The sequence below is a fragment of the Copadichromis virginalis genome, linkage group LG7, assembly GCF_057382275.1.
Source record: "Copadichromis virginalis isolate Kocher_CV1m ecotype Utaka linkage group LG7, C_Virginalis_male_GT1.1, whole genome shotgun sequence".
NCBI lineage: Eukaryota > Metazoa > Chordata > Actinopteri > Cichliformes > Cichlidae > Copadichromis > Copadichromis virginalis.
In genome coordinates this window covers 34,866,536-34,883,752 of record NC_140624.1, presented here as the reverse complement: position 1 = coordinate 34,883,752, position 17,217 = coordinate 34,866,536, and the positions used below count along the sequence as shown (strand labels likewise).

Here is a 17,217-nt window from a genome sequence, read left to right as displayed (position 1 = left end):
TTTAAATCAATAAATGAGTCTAACCTTGCCCAGGAAGGATTTGTTGGCGGGGTCCTCCACTTCGTCGTCTTTCCCCGGACTCTGATCTTCTGACGACTGGTTCACTGGTTGGCGGGCGATAGTGGGCTTCACAGGCTTCACGGGAGGGGGAGGCGGCTTGTTTCCGCCCACTGCGTCGCTGCTGATGGTGCTGCTGGAGTGTGACTCGTAGCTCCGTGTGGAGTCAGTTCGAGTCTGAGCACGAACCTGAAACAAACAAACAAACAAACAAAAAAAAGAACCATTTGTGATCATTTGCTCAACTACAGGATGTGGTTTGTTGTTTTTTAAGGAAGAGCCACTTCCAAATATAAGGCAGGCAGGAGTTTTGAACATTTTTATCAGCTTAGTGTGAGAAAGTTTATTTCAGTCACAGCTGGTTTAGGCAACAAAAGGTGTTTTTCCCCCTCATCTTCAGTCCCTTATATTTGCAGGTACATATGTGCATATGTGGAAAGAAACATCAATTAGAGGAGGAGTACAAGGTGCAGGTGGGTTCCAAAGCGGCTTGCAGAGGAAGTACCAAATGAAGCAATTTAAATAGATCCTCCTTTATTGGATGCACTCTTAACTGATGTATAGAAGGGCAACTTTATTCATCTAGATTAGAGTTTTTGTTATTTATCAAGAAAAAGTTCTGAAAATGGACACCGGCACTAAATGAAGTCCAAAGAAGACAGTTCTACCCTCAGACATTTCCAGCTTGGTTTGAATCAGATCTGATGGTACTTCGAGTCTTGCCAAGAACTGAAAGGTCTAAAGACTTTAAATTGAGATGCAGCTTGAGAGACCACAAGAAAGTGTAGCGACAGTGATGTCTGACGGGAGGAAAACAGGGAGAGGTTCTCACCTTTGGGGGTTCAGGGACGAAAGAAGGGGGAGGGCTTGGCTCTCTGTTCACCTCTCTTCTCATACGTACACGGGGTTCAGGGTGAGGCCGCTACACAAACACACGGCACACAGAGAAGGGTCACAGGGGTTGGAGTAGATATTTTAACAGTGATGATGATGGATTAACAACGTTGGGGAAAAGAAGAGTGTCTATCGGCAGACACGCCCACCTCGTCGGGCAGTACAGGTTCTGATGATCGACTGATGGCCGACACGGGCTGGGGTTCATCCAGTGTCTCGTCCAGCTCATTGTCAGTGTACGCCCCGCCCTCGTCCGCTGTGTCATCGTAGTCGCTGGTCATCCGGCTGTCCATGCTGAGGTAGTCACTCATTGCCGACAGGTAGGACATGCGGTCGTCTTGGAGATCTAGGTCCTCCTCTGAACCATCCACCTGAGGAGAGAAAGTAACAGCAAAGCGAAGGGGTGTAAGAAACAGTCAAATTCACACAAAAACAAGTGGTCTGCAGAAGTTCACTGACACTCACCTTGCCCTCGCACACCCACACAGCTTTGTCTTGCTGCTCCCGAATTAAATCTTTCACACTGCCATACCATGCGTCATTGGCCGAGTTCAAGTCGATGGTGTCTAACAGACAAAAAACAAAACAAAAAATTCTTAAAAGAAAAAAATATAGGAAGAAAAAGATTTCATAATACTTAGTACTGTCAAAGTTAACATGACAATACCACGTCAACGCAAATTCCTTTTAACGCCTCTATTGGCTTTTTGACACGCGATTAACGCATGTGGGCTCTGTGACCTGTAGATCGGGTTGTCTGGAAGTGGTTTCCTCAGTTACATTGTGGATGGTGAGTAGAAATGGAGAAAGAAGCGAATTGTTGCGTACATTCAGTGTATTTTATGAGCATGCAGTACCTCCGGGGGTTTTCTCAGTAGTAGTTGTCATTATTTGGATTGTTGCAATAATTATAAGCATAAATGTGAATAAAGTATGTATATTTTCCGCCCCATGCTGGTAAGAATATTAGAAACATGAAAACTATCCTGTTAAGGGCAGTTACAGTTGATTAAAAAAAAAAAATCTGATTAATCACAAGTTAACTACGGACAACCATGCCATAAATCACATAAAACTCACCCGTGAAAAGGTGTGAACAGCTCTTTTTCAGCCTAAGGGCCTGCTCATACAGTTTGCGTGCGCTGCGGTTGGATCCGGGTATGAGGCGGTTTCTCATGGTCTTCAGACCTTGTTTGCTGTCAGGGTTCAGGAAAAGGACGATGGGGTACCACTGAGTGTAATTCAGGGTGTCCACAGCTTTGGGAGTCACGTCCAGCAGAGCGTGACGGTCCTGCAGGAGAATAATAAAAAAGAAAAACATGGTTATATGTCGGATGATGAGTAATAATTGCACAGAAATCTCTGTTAGTCACTCTCGACAGCTGTTCATCTGAGCCACTTCAAACTCTGCAGGTGAATTTCAACTATGACATTGTCTCTTTTAGCAGTTTATTTGGTTACTATGGACTTTGGGATATAAAGGTTGTTTTGATGTAGAGGAAGTTGAAATTCTGCACAAAACGGCACTAAAGCATGTAAAGAAGCGCTCTATGATGACTTGTTTTATGGAAGGTAATAAAGGGTAATAGCTGGAAAGCAAAATCTCAATTAAAATTAAATTTTGATTAGCTGACCAGAACAGACTAACAACCCTACCCTATTTTAATTCTTAGCCCTCAAACAGGTGGATGAAACTATGAGGTCAAATCTTTTATAAAAAAGATCACTTAGTCTAAAATTCAAATGGGTTCCAACAAACATGGCTGCACAAGTTATTCTTTAACTCTTTCTTCTTAGATGCTCCACTGTTGGCAGATTTTTATGCTTCTGATGCAACAAATCCCTTTGGAGTTTTGATGCAACTCCAAAAGGATCCACCCAAAATTACGCTGGGGATCTTTGGCTTGATATCTGAAGCTTTATATTTTTGAGCCACTATTATTCAACTCTGGTTTAATGGTGTTTAGGGGACATAAAAATAAAAAAATAGGGGAAATAATAAATTGTAACAATATAAAATGGGTGTTGCGCACTCCCATAACAGCCACTGCACTAGTGTTCATACAGCGTCATTATCTTCTAATGATTATACCATACCTGTTCAATGATTTGCCGAATAGAGTTCAATCTCACCACCCCCGAGGACTTCTCACTTCCTGCATCCTTGGGCTCAGTTTCTGAAAGAGGAGATAAAAACCACTCACAAACAAGAACAGAGTAAAGAAAGCCTACAGAAATCTTTTTCTGTTAGTGCTAATGTTTATTTACAGGCGGTCGTGATACTTACTAGCAATGACAAACTGATCAGGAAGTTCAGTAGCCAGTTTTTCGTTAACCACGTCAGAAATGGGCCCAAATATCACCACCGGTCTCCTGAAACCAGCTAAATGAAACAAAAAGAATTAATTCAGAAGTCCTGGCACAGCGAGGACCTCTGCAAAATGCCTCAGGTAAAATTGCAGGGTGAAAGTGTTTCCTGGATACCTTCACGTAATACCACTCTCTCGTAGGCGGGGAAGCGTGTAACCGGAACGTTGCCCTGGTCGTCTCGACTCTTGCGCAAATCTTTCTTCTTTGCAGCTCTTTGGCCCCTCATCCTCCAGAAGTCTCCTCTGTCATTGCCCGATGCAGCCCGTGCAGCATTCTGGACGTTAGCCATTTGCTCTGCTCTGATATCGAAAACAAGAAAATATATGACTTTGTCTAGTTAGACTGCTCACACGATGATATGCAGATTTCTTACCAGCGAAAGAACATGTAAAATGATAAAATATCCAGCCAAATCCTTAATACAAAAAAAAAAATTAAAAACTTGAAATATTTATATTTAAAATAAAAAAACAACAACAAAAAACATAGCCATCACGTTCTGATAGCCAGCAGGGGGCAGAAAGGCTGTCTGCACAAAGATGATCATCATTGCATACCTGCTCTTGTTGGGGATGATTCCCTTTTCTAACAGCTGGTTGTTTTTGTCACTACGGATTGCCAGCCAGTTGCCGAGTTTGCCATCATAGAGTGTGTCCGTCACTTTGAAGATCTCCCCCCTGGAGAAAGGAAGGCTCTGCGGGGCCTCCTTCTCATATTCAAAGTGGGTTCTAATGAAGAAGGAGTCGCCTCTGCCAGATGCTAAGACATCTTTATACACTGGCAAAAATAGAAGAAAACAGAAGCTAAAAATACCCCCCCACCATTATTTGGCATCCCACATGGCTCAAATTTGGGCCTCTTGTTTTTCCTCATTCATCCATTATCATAAAAATAAATAAATTACAGGAAATAGAAAAGCAAGCAAGCCACTGGCTCTTCATACAAGACTACTAAGACTTTTTATCATATTCTGTGTGTGTCTATGTGATATACTTTAACACAGGACGGTTTTGGCATTAGTACTGTTTGCGCAACTGTTCTTTATCCAGTCCAGTACCTTCAGGCTTGCTCTGTGCAAGAATGGTAACTTCCTCTCCTTTAGGAATCTCCAGGAGGTAGAGAACAGCATCTTCACGCACCATGCCTCTGAAGTCTCTGTTGTTCACCTGAAGCACACAATAGGAAATAAAATGAGAAATCTGGCCTGATATATGTCTCAAAGACGAAGCTTCTGTCTTTTTTCTCCAACTTCAGACACAGCACTCTTGTGTGTGCAGGGTTTAAATGTGGAACTAAAACATGCTGTACCCTCATGATCTGATCTCCTGTCCGGAGACCCTCCTGCTCTGCTGCACTGTCCTCCTGAACACCGGCGATAAAGATGCCGACATCATTTCCTCCCGCCAGCCGCAGACCCACACTGTCACCTTTCTGGAAACGCACCATCACCGTGTTCGGCCTGCATTATGGAAACATGGAAACAACAGTTGACAAAGGAAGAGTCTATTTATGACGGAGACAACCAAGCTGGCTTCTTGTTTTTGAGTAAATTTGAGTTTGAGCAACTCAATTAAAACAAACAAACAAACAAACAACAACTAACTAATACTGACCCGTATATTTCCAGGTCTTCTGCACTTGGCTTTAGTGGCACTTTAGGGGGAGCGTGAACCTTTGGGGCGACACTGGCAGCTGGTACTGCAGAAACAAAATCATTTACAGTCAGTATTCAATTCAACTGTCTGATTTGACTTATTTATTTTTTACAGTCTTGTATATTCAGGGCGAAATCATGTTTACCTGGTGGTGTCTCGGAGCGTGGCTCCTCCCTCTCTGCGTGCAAAGCAGCCTTATAGTCAACGTCTCTGTCGGCACCTCTGAATGGGGTCGGCATGGCACCCATTTTTGCCAGCCTGCTAGGCGGTTCCTCTCTAGTAATATCCCAAATTTTTGGAAAGTTTAAAAGAAGCATTTTACACATTTAATTCGGTTGATATAATTATGACTCCTTTTCCGGTTTGGTTTAATAACATGGTGGTTTTTCCGATATTTGATGTGACGGGCTGCCTGAGCTTCATGAAGCATAAAATCAGCATAATCCTACATTATCCTGATTTGTTTCTGGTGTATTTAATTCATTCGTAATAAATGACTGACCAAAGCAGAGCTCAATGCTTTTGTGTTATCTAGAATTAAGAAAAGCACAAAACAAAGCAACACTTAAAATCATTTTTTAGATGATTGTGGTTTTTGTTTGTTTGTTTGTAGAGCAGGCAGACAAATCTTTTGTTGTGAGGAAATGTTAATTATAATTCTTTCCTATGAATGAAAATGAGACACAAGGTCACAAGCAGTTGCCAAAACAATACAGACCCAGCTCTTCAAGGATTAAACTTTGTGTGTTTGCTTTTTGTCAGACTCAGAAACATTTGAAATGACCTATATAAAATTCCAGTTGATTTGGAGTCGTTGCCCAACCCAGTTCAGTTTATCTTCCACAAATCTTTAGAGCAGAGGTGTGTAGTGCAAATTGGCATAACCTGTGGAGCCACAAAATCTTCTAACTCAGTCAGGACCACGAAAGTAAAAGAAGAACTTTATTTCTGCAGTAAGATTTGGGAGTACAGCTCTGTTCTTAGACTTTCCTGTCCTTCCATATGCACGTGTGTAGTGGAAATCCTGAGATGGGGAAAGCAGCAGTTGCAAGACCAACTAGTCCAAAACAGAGCACGCATGGATGGCAGATATGACATGAATAAGCACGAAAAGGAGCACGGGTGGATGGGGGTTGCAGCTTTTAGATGCAGCAACGGTAGCAGGCTAAAGCAAGTTAAACAGGATTCTCTACAAGACTGAAAAACAGGATGTTCAGGAAGATATCGGTTGAACCATTAGTTTATGTGGGCTAGCACTGAGATCAGCTGATATCATAGGAATGTGACTGAGTTCAACTTGGTGAACCGAATGAACACTGTGCTCGACTTCATGAAAAATAAAAAGGGTCAAACAATAAAGGAGGGGCTAGGATTCATACTAGGATTGGTGTCATAGACACCAATATCCTTGAAAAGGTCAAACGGCCAAATAAATAGGTACAGTTTGTGTTAGGTTCCTAATTGCACATTCCTGGTGATGGCTGCCCCTCCCTGAGCCGATGCTGCCGGAAATCTTTTCCTGTTAAATTTCCTTCCCATGATCACCCAGTGCTTGTTCATAGAGTATTATCTGATTGTTGTATTCTTTTTCTATTTTTCCCCCTATAAAAATAAAACTGAAATCGCATTTTCTGATTTCACAGGAAAGCAGATTCCCAGACCTCCCTCTCCCAAGCCTGGAAGACGCAAAGGAGTTCCCAAGCAAGCAAAGAGACAGTCTCAGCATGTCCCGGGTCTGCTCTGGGGTCTCCTCCCTCCTGATAAGACATGCCCAAAACACCTCAGCTACATGCCATCTGGTTCAGAGCATCGTACAGATGTAGTCTCTGAGCCCTGAGGCTGAGAGGAAAAGCTCATTAAAAGCTTTTACAGCTTGAAATATACCAGAATTGGCCTTTAATGATAGTGTACCTGGGCTTGTCTCGAAGTCTCTCATTGGAGGAATGGGAGGAGAGGTCAGAGTGGTGGGCCCGTCTGTCATCCTGTGGAGAATAGGAGCGGTACGACTCGATCTCAGAGATATCTGAAACACACAAGGATGATGAAAAATATCACAACTCCTGTGAAACCACACAAGAGTCAAGCAGCTATGGGGGTGGGGGGTGGGGTCCTCTGTGTTCAGGTAGTAAAGCCTATAAACTTTATCAGAAAGAGTAAAATGCTGCATCTCTCCTTGGTGCTTCTTTGTTTTGTAAATTACATAACATGGCCTTTGCTCGGCTCAAATGGCCCCTGGGTCATGAAAGCGGGGGGGGGGGGGGGGGGGGGGGGGGGGCACACAGCTCTCAGACAAATGAAGGTCAGAGCACTGTTCCCAGATGAGTAGCCTCACCAATTAGATATGCAAATACCAGTTTCTGGGGTTACAATGATGATGAGGAGCACTAAAACTCAACAGGATGTTTCAATGTTAGCATTCAGGGTGTGGAAGCTAGACTGCACTACTATGTTATACTCCAGGGCAGGGAGGAATAAGCACAGTAATACCATTACAAAGTAAAATTACACATGTGCACTTAAGGTGATTTGTACCTGTCAGACCTCAAAATCCTAATTTTTTCAGTCAGTCGGTCCCTATTGTCCTCAAACAGAATTACAAAGAAGGGTGCTGGATGGTAGAAACCAGAAGGCTGCAGCGGTGCGAACCTTAACATAATGAAATTCTGTCATATCCAGTAGCAGGATTATGATAGGGGATTAGATCACGCCGCTAGAGGCGAATGAGCACTTTCACACATGCACACGCGCACACACACACACCCCAAACCAGTCAAACTGGGTCACAAGTCTTCGTGCTATCCCCCCCTCCTCCCGGCAAACATTTGGTCAGTGAACAATCCACTCACACCACTTATCTCTATCCTTCCCGACCAATAACAGCATGCCATCTGGTCATGTGACAATAAAAACAGGTATAAAGGGGTGGGCAATAAGAGGGTGGAGGGGATGGTGATGATGTGCTGAATATGGTTAGCTCGTAGTGCTTTGTGGAATATGTGTATGTGAAATAATATTTAAATAAAACTAAAAGTTGATGTAAGTAAAGCCTTTATTTTAAGAATTAAGAACAAATTTGATTGACAGGTACAGAAACATTAATGGCATTAAGGTTTCCACAATTGATTCATTAGAAGTTCATAATGCAATGAGGTTTATATTTCTAGATATATATATAAAATGATGAAGATGATGATGATCATGGAGATGATGATGGCCACTCGCCAGGTGTGCCTTTACACGGCATAGGACCTGCTGCTTTTCAGTTTCGAGTTTCTCTCACCGTCGAGCTCCGAGTCGCTGTCGACCATTGGCGGGATTCGGACCAGGATCTTCTTCCTGTCTCGCTGCACCACCAGCTGTAGCTTCCCGCGGGACTTCTCAATCAGCTTCCCGGCATCGCTGAGAGACAGGTTTTCTGTCACAGTCCCATTAATCTGACAGAGACAGAGGGGATTAGGAGATGTGCAGACGCTTCTCACTCACGAATCACACAAACAAAGCATGCAATGTTTTACAGTTTTTAAATATTTTGTACACTTAAAAAGGAATTATGCTTTTCCTAATGTTATATACAAACATCTACTATCACAACTACAAATGTTGATATTACACATGGTCAAAGGTTTAATCAATCAATCAATCAATCAATCAATCAAAGCTTTATTCGTCACATGCAGGTTGCCCTGCAGTGAAATAGGACCCCCCCCCGACCTTACACATATAGCACAAACATTACATGGGGATACAGGTCAGAGATTGGTAGAATCAGAAAAAAAACATTGAAATGTACACTGCACTGGGGAAAGTACAAGAGGAAAAAAAGAGACCCCTACTCATGCTATGCTTCCATGGTAGGACAGCATGAGAACAGGAAACAAAAAAACTCCTCTGCACAAGAAGCACATAAATGTCCACAGCACAACATTGTGAAGACATGACAAGCCACAGGGGTGGGTGGGGGTTGAGGAGTAATCCGAAGCGAACACAGCAGCCACCCTGCACAGCGCTACCATTCCAGCGCGGCACACAGACCCGCCGTGCTGCCCCTTCAGGAAACAAGCATCGAAGGCGTTTGGAAGGGAGGGGGGATGAGTGTGTGCTTATCAGTGTAAGTGTATGTGTGTGCGTGTCCAGAGTTCAGCGGAGACAGTGTCCTTCGCTCTATCAGGCTAAGTAAACAGGTAATCAGGTAAGCACATAACTAATCTCCGTGAGCCAAAAGCTCACATGCTTCAGGTTGCTTTAAACAGTCAGTTTCAGATACTTTTTTTCTGTTCTTGACTCTGTATGATGTCATTGAGATGGGTGATCTTTAAACTGAACCTATTCGGCATATGTCCAGCTCCAGATTTTTGTTAAAGCTTAAAATAATCCTTATTTATTTTACACTGTAAAGATACAAGTCAAAAGAGGCAGAGGAGACAAAAGCAGCCAAAAAGTAACAAAAACACAACAACAAAAATGGCTAGCTAAAGTAGAACAAAGCAATAAGGTAAAAAAAAAAAAAAAAAAAAAAAAAAAAAAAAAATTAGAGCTCAATTAAATAGGGTAAAGAAATCAAACTGATTTACAACAGTCCACATAAAAGATTAAAAAAAAAAAAAAGACAGAAGCTAAAATAAAAAACATAAATAAATCAAAGAGCAAAAACAAAATACATTTTTTTGAAAACATTAAAACACAATTCAGAAATACCCCATGGAATAAAATAGCTCAAATTCAATGGTGGCTTACTAAATGCTGAAGTTAAATGGAAATGCAGTCCCTAAGTTCATCCTTTTAGCTTCTTCCACCCTCATTTTAAGACGACTGCCATTCACACAAATACCATTTAAAAACAGCAGGTTGTTGGTGCTTCTGTGCCAAACCTGACCACACTTGGGACACCCCCCTCTCACTGATATCATACAGAGCAAACAGTAGGGGAAAAAAAAAAGTTTAAAACTGAGCTTTTAAAGCAGTGTGAATCCTGAGCGTTGGTTCACTGAGATTACCTTTACACACGCCGCCTTTGTTATTTGAAACTTTCAGAAATCTTGTTCATCTTGTTTAATATGAGACAAATGTAAAAGTGACCACTCTGCCCTGCCTCTGTGTGGCAGCTGCTTCTCCCAGGTACTGATAGGAATGTGGGCGACTTGTCGACTAAATGTTTAATCGCTGCTGCCCTTTCTAGTACGAAATACTACTCTGTTAAACGCACGTTTCTTATTTTACACAATGGTACTTTTCTGCTAAAAGATGTTACACTTCCGCTACCCAATGTTGCAGCTCTGACTCTCTCTCAGTGGAAGACATAAACAAAAGAGACTGAAAGCAAACAGATGACAGCTGTGTTACAGCACGGTTTTGCAGCACTTTAACATAAAAGAAAGAAATTAGAGGCTGTTTGTCAGCTGTGCCTGGATACGGAATACAACCAAGCAACTGAAGCGGCAGAAACCAAGGTTACAATATACTAGCACTGACTTTGGTCAGAGACCCATCTACTCCTGGCAACCACTGGTCACTAGGGAAATAATTTATTTCTCAGCCTGCTCTTGATTGCTTCCGGAGCTGTAACTTAAGAAAGTGTAATGCAAACCAGAAATCGAGAATACTCACCTTCAAACTAAATTTCGCACCATATCACTGAAACCAACAACTTTTACAGAGTGTCTGTGTTGTCAGCAACCTACTAGTGAACAAGGCAACTGGAAAGTTTCAGTGCAGAGGTATATACAGCTTTTTGCAATCTTACTGAGGAAATACCAGCAAGCTTTAGCAACCAGCTGAGGAATACTCATTTTTCCAAAGCGACAGCTGGGCCATGGGGTCACAAACTAGTCATTAGTCTTGCGTGACTGCGATGTAGCCATCGATTTCACATCGACTGCCAACAACTGGTCAGGAAATACTCATTTCCCCTAGCGATCTGTAGTTGCTACGCAGTGTCTTTAACCCTGTGTGACCGGATCGTTTCATCCAAAGCGTGACCCATGATGCTGAGCGAAAGCCCAGTAAAATATAAATAAGGATTCATTTGAACTGTCAGAAATGGACGGTTAATGAGCAAAAAATAACAAATAAGGAATATACACCACCCTACCTTCAGAATAATGTCCCCTTCCTGCAGGTTTCCATCCTTGCTGGCAAGTCCTGTGCTGGTCATCTCTTTGATGAAGAGCTGGCTGCCCAGACGAAGGCCATATTCTGCAAAAACACAAATCACACATATATTTTATGTATAAATAATCAAACAAATATTTTACCTTATTTTACCCAACTCCACTTTAATTATATCTGACATTCACAGTCTAGATAACCTGGCATGACCGAACAAATGGAAAAATTAATCAGGTCACTTTTCGACCTCTGAAGGGTTTATTAACGGTCACTGACCAAAATGCCTCTGGACACATCTGTATAAATGATGCACTGATATACTAGGCTGATGTTTAAAATAAGAATTTACCTATAAGCACTGTGATCACTTTTCCAACTGTTCATTTTGTTTTATGCATTTCTGTGCCAAGTGAAGAAATTCACCTCAATTTAAAAATAAAGCCAGTAAACAGCAAGCGCCAAACTGATGAATGGTACAAGCCATTTTATCTGCTGATATGCTGAAATCAGCTGGTGGTGATGTATGCTGACATGGCCGTGCCTCCATTAACTCTCTCTCTCTCGCTAGAATTGCTTGAGTAAACAATTAAACGTACAATTAGGACATTTCCATTTTGCATCCATTTAATAAAACCTTCAAATAAAGTGCATCCTTTCCTCTGCTTAACATTTATCAAATTTGTTGCCAATTGTTTTTCTTGTGGCAGACACCACTTATTTTGTGCTAAATGCAGGAGGGGGTTTCTTTCCCAAATAGCTGTACAGGTTTTATTTACTTTTTTATGATATCAAAGATACTTAGAAATGGGTAACAAAACTCTAGTCAGGACCACTTAAACCCTTGTTTTGGGATCACCATGCCCTTCCCTGTGCATATGAAGGAACCCCCTACTACAGAACAGAGCAGATATAAATGGCAACAGATATGAAATTAAAATAGAAACAGAAAAAGGAAGAGCTGGGGCAGGAGTCAGGTTTCCAATAGGCTTGCAGATGCACAAGTGCTATTGGCAGCTACCTTTGTGAGATTTGCCAAATGGTTGTGTAGAAGGGTATCAGCTGAGGAAGACACCAGATAACCTGGTAGGAAAGCGGTTAACCTTTCTATGTTGAATAATAAACCATTCTATATGTCAGATAAGAACCTAACTGAGTGATTCTCAAACTTCTTCTTACGTCTTAGTTCAGAATTGGGAAAAAGTTCACAACCCTCCAACATAGATTGTTTTGTTATTTATTCATTAACATAAAAATAGGATTTAACCTGAATTTTAGTAAAGGTTAGCTTTCCGTGCCACCCACAGAGACTGTAACCCTTTTCATTTAAGGTGAAGAGAACCATTCACATGTTTTGTTTATCTGACAGCCTTTTAGCGTCTCACCTTCGTTGGGATGGTTTTTCAGCAGTAGCACATTCACAGGTTTCTCCAGCGGCTCCAGATCCCGGGCAGGGCGTGGCAGAGGGAGGGGCACGGCAGCAGGTGACGGTGTGCGTTCAAGGCGGTCCCTGCTTGCACTTCGCTTTATTGGCTCGTCATATTTCCGCGGCTCATTTGTGATGCGGTCAAGTCCTCGATCGTAGCTTTGATCGCGGCCGCGGCCTCGTCCTGGACTGTCACGCCTGTAGCGCAGATCGGGGCTCTCGTTGCGGTCCAGGGCTCGGTCGCTTCGGTAGCGTCGGTCGGGGCTGTGGTCGAGGGCTCGATCGCTGCGGAAACGCCGATCAGGACTGTAATCTCGGTCTAATGTGCGGTCACTGCGGTACCTTCTGTCTGGGCTGTAGTCACGGTCAAGCGCATGCTCGCTCTTATAGCGGCGATCTGGGCTGTACTCTCTATCCAAAGTGCGGCCTCTGCTGCCATCTCGCCGGTACTGGCGGTCCGGGCTGAGGTCTCTCTCTGTGCTCCTGCCACGTTCCCGCCGGTCATAGTCACGATCACGTGTGTGGTAGCCGGAGTCCATGTAGCCGCCTCGCTCCCTCTCCAGGCTTTGGTCCCGGCCTCCGCCACTCCTAGCGCTGTACACGCTACGTCGGTCTTGATCATAGTTGTAGTCATCATTGTAGTCATTGTTGAAGACTCTGTCGTCAGGTGATGGCTGACGATTGAGCACATTGACTGGAACCTTTCTGGGCCTCTTGACTGTCTGAATTTTTCCATAAAAGCACAAACAGATCCAGTTAAGAAAAATCCTAATTCCTAATGTGAAGAGTAGATTCTTTTTTAAAAGAGAGATTGATAAGATAAGATAACCTTTATTAGTCCCACACGTGGGAAATTTGTTTTGTCACAGCAGGAAGTGGACAGTGCAAAAGTTATGAAGCAAAAATTAGAATACAATAAGAATAAATACAGTACACAACTGTACAGAATAGAATAAAATACTATATACAGTAGAATAAAATAGAATAAAATATACAATAAGATAAAAATAGAATACAAATGCTGTATACAACTGAGTAAAAATACAACGATGCCAGAAAAGTATTGCACTTAGTGTTATTGCACATGTGTGGATGTGTGTGCTTGATCAGTTAAAGTCTTTATTATGGAGTCTGACAGCAGTGGGGAGGAAAGACCTGCGAAATCTCTCCGTCCCACACCGTGGGTGCTGCAGTCTCCCACTGAAGGAGCTGCTCAGTGCTTTACTTACAATTTTTGCTACTTTGCCACACTTCCTGAGGGTCTGGACAGCGAACGAGTGGATGGCTCCATCCATGGGGATGGCGTTCACCTGCACTACTCTGTCATTTTCACTAAACAAAAGTAAACACACAAGTTAATCCAACTGAAGTCAATTACATTTTTATTTATTTTATCAAGCTGTTACATCTGTTTTGTGAGTAGATTTATTTTGGAGTTTGTTTCTTTGGAGTAAAACCATAAAATAACAAATGGTACATACAACAACAATCCATCAGCTGGCCCTCCCTGCAGGACATCAGATACCACAATGGACGTCTCGCCAGTGTCCTCGTTTGGGTTATCCCGCCCTCCTGATACAGCAATGCCAAAGCCCATCTTCGAATCCTGAAAAGAGAGGAAAGATTTGTGAACTCAAAAACGCTCCAGCTACTCTCTATACAACTGGACATTGCACGCTGTGATTTTCGCACAATCCTAAGCAAGGCTAACAGTAAAACACCTGCAGAAATATCTACACGTGACCATAAACTGTGTTTGTGTAAAGTTGTCATGACACTAGAATTTCAAACTCAGCACAGACATACTTAATACCATTTATTTTATTTACATTCAGAGGGGTAGCGCTGAAGTAGGTTTGGTAGTGCTCTGCTTCTGATGCCTTTGCACCACAATTAACCTTAAGAGGTTAATATGTTCTCATTTTCGAACATATTACTTTTTAAACACATAATTTAACATGAAAACACAGTTTATACTGCACTAACATTACAGAAGGGCAGGACTTTTACTGTCATGCATCAGTTTACTGAAGCACAAAATATACTTGTTTATCCAATGGCCAGAAATAACAGGAAAATACCATTTAAAAAAACTGATTAGGCAACGCTGACTTACTGCCTTAATAAAATGAAGACCAAAGTCAACCCCCACAGGCCTGTTTTAAACCAGGAAAGACCCAATTTAATCCAATTGAGATGCTGTGGTATGATGAAATGAAAATGTTCTATTGGATGCAGGGTCAACAATTTTTCCTGGATGTTGTTTATATCTCATAAGCAGCTGAGGGAAATGTCTGATGGAGTTTGTTTCTGCTAAAGGAGGTTCTATGAATTCCTAAACCCCTGCTCTGTGTGACAGCATGCTCAATAAATACATCAAAAGTATCCATTTGTACATTAATAGTTTAGTTGGATTTTATGCGGCATTATTCGCGATTTAGTTCAAGAATAAAAAAAGAAAAAATCCAGGTAATGAATTCATAAACTTTTTTCCTCCAACGGTACATCATGAGGGCTCGCTTCATTGTCCCCTTGTGTTTTTAAGCTTTTGCGTGCGTGTGTGAGGTCCAATAATCCCAACGGTGTGTTTCAGCTCACACTGCATTATCATGGCTGTATGTGTATTGTACATGGTGATTAAAGGGATTTTGACTGACTGCGATTACAGCTCTGCCTGCTGAGAGCATGTAGGACTATCCAGCGGCTGAGCACCTGTACTTCAATACTATGTAGCTTTCTGAAATACTACATTGATGTTTCATAAGTAACAAGTGTCAGATTTTAAGCCAATCTAACATGTGAGCACTAACAGAAAGTTTAATTTAAATACTCTGTTTTTAAAGGCTGCTTAATTCTTCATGTTTCTGGGTTTCTCAGATTCTACCTGCCACTGCTCCAGCTTGCCCTGATGAGATTAGGTCAGATTTGCTGACCCTTTCTCTCTTTATCCCCTCCCTTCCATCTGTACTTAAAATACGAAATAAATAAATAAATGAATAACAACAAAAAAAACCAACAACACACTCTCTGGCAGATGGCTGTCGAGATAGAGGAAGGGTAAGAGTAAGAGCAGCAGTGGAGGGGGAGAATAGAGGGCTGCATCAACAAACTATGGCTAAAATATATCTTAAAAAAAGAAAAAGAAAAGGTTAAAATATAAAGTGTAATACAATTATTACATATATAAAAATGATAATGTAATAATTTTAACCCCAACCCTTCAGATCTCACATAAATGTCAACTCTCTCAAGGTTGCCTTCATCCTGACATGAAAACGCTCGACATTGTCTGATTTTTCCTCAGATTTCATAACTCACAGAATTTCTTCTACTCAAAAAACAAAAACACGTGCAGTTTGTAACATGAAACCAGGAATAATCCCCTGACTGAAACAAGAAGAAAGCCTGTTGCTGATTTGCATCGTTTCCACCAGTGGTTGAAGCAAGAGGGAAGATCTGTGGAGCCTGATTAAAAAAAAAAAAAAAAAAAAAAAGTCACCAGCTGCTCCTGCAGATGCCAATCTAAATAAGAAATCTTAAACCAATTTTATAATTATTAAGGAATATTTACAATGTGATATGGGCTGATTATTTTTCACCATCAGGTTGATGAAAGTAGAGCTGGTAACAACTTTTTGGGGGGGTATTCTTAAGTGAATTGTCTCTCTTTAAATACTCAGAACATGCTTTATTTTCTGATGCATCAGATCAACCATATTATACCCATCTTTACCCAAAACCAAGTTAATAAACGGTGTGTGGCCTGTTCTGCCTTTTCTTCTTCTTCCAGCTGCTCCCTCTAGGTGTAGCTCCATCTCCACCTCTAACATCCTCCTGTCACACCAACCCACTGCATGTCCTCCTTCATTATAACCATGAATCTCCCCTTTTTCCTCTTTGCCATCTTGTAAATCTTGCCTCCGTCTGAAGACGTTTACAGATATTTATTTAAATTGGATTTGATAAATGCATATTGACTGGCTGGCAGATGAGTAAAAACAAAGCAATAAATCCAGAATTCAGTTTGGGAATGTTTGACGACATCCCACTCATATGAAACACATGCGAATCCTGCTTTTTCATTATTAAGTGCATGCTACAGAGATGGAAAACAACGCAAGCAACTAAAGATTAACTGTGTGATCAGGATCACCTCCACCAATTCCAGTTGCTGAACTGAACCTCTGGATTAGGGCTGGGCCATATTATACCGTTCACGGTAATACCGGTATAATGTTAGGCAACGATAGGAAAATGAAATATCGCGATAGAATGGGAGTAAAACGCGCATGCGCAGTGCCTTTGTTTTCATACGCACATGGCCGATTGTTGAGTGAAACAGATGAACCAGAATTGGTTTGTAAAAATGGTGCAACTTCAGTGATGTGGAACTGGTTTGGTGTTTGTCCGTCAGATACACAACAAAGCACATTTTTTTTGCAGAACATGCAAGCGGCCGTTGTTATTGTCATATTTGTCGGACTAAGATGCTCTTAAATCTGGGAGTAATCTGGGTCCTAAACTCCGTATACTTCAGGTCAAACAACACTGCAGCGTCACTTAGAGTTAAAAACTGTCTAAATTCTTTCATCTTTAATAAAACGATCAGCATTGCTGCTTTACCAGGTGTAACTATAAAGTTTAACTTCCAGGCATCCATGAAAACAAAAGTTATTACATTTAACGGAGTTAGAAGTTAGCAGGAAGCTAGCG

The 17,217-nt window shown here is 41.7% G+C and overlaps 1 protein-coding gene across 4 annotated transcripts in view; it reads right to left on the bottom strand.

Annotated features, from left to right (window-relative positions):
• The window catches only part of tjp2a (tight junction protein 2a (zona occludens 2)), a 44,481-nt gene that overhangs the window by 4,600 nt on the left and 22,664 nt on the right, over positions 1–17,217 (bottom strand). For all 4 annotated transcript variants that reach the window (XM_085463178.1, XM_085463175.1, XM_085463177.1 and 1 more), the window contains 19 exons: positions 13,986–14,110; positions 13,734–13,836; positions 12,464–13,226; positions 11,065–11,168; positions 8,257–8,410; positions 6,888–6,999; positions 5,122–5,252; positions 4,935–5,019; positions 4,630–4,780; positions 4,379–4,487; positions 3,879–4,098; positions 3,436–3,620; positions 3,239–3,334; positions 3,049–3,128; positions 2,032–2,242; positions 1,417–1,517; positions 1,101–1,322; positions 890–979; positions 25–246 (listed from right to left, as the gene is read on the bottom strand). In XM_085463178.1, coding sequence (XP_085319304.1) covers positions 25–246; positions 890–979; positions 1,101–1,322; positions 1,417–1,517; positions 2,032–2,242; positions 3,049–3,128; positions 3,239–3,334; positions 3,436–3,620; positions 3,879–4,098; positions 4,379–4,487; positions 4,630–4,780; positions 4,935–5,019; positions 5,122–5,252; positions 6,888–6,999; positions 8,257–8,410; positions 11,065–11,168; positions 12,464–13,226; positions 13,734–13,836; positions 13,986–14,110 — 3,264 coding nt within the window. The remainder of the gene's footprint in view (positions 1–24; positions 247–889; positions 980–1,100; positions 1,323–1,416; positions 1,518–2,031; positions 2,243–3,048; positions 3,129–3,238; positions 3,335–3,435; positions 3,621–3,878; positions 4,099–4,378; positions 4,488–4,629; positions 4,781–4,934; positions 5,020–5,121; positions 5,253–6,887; positions 7,000–8,256; positions 8,411–11,064; positions 11,169–12,463; positions 13,227–13,733; positions 13,837–13,985; positions 14,111–17,217) is intronic.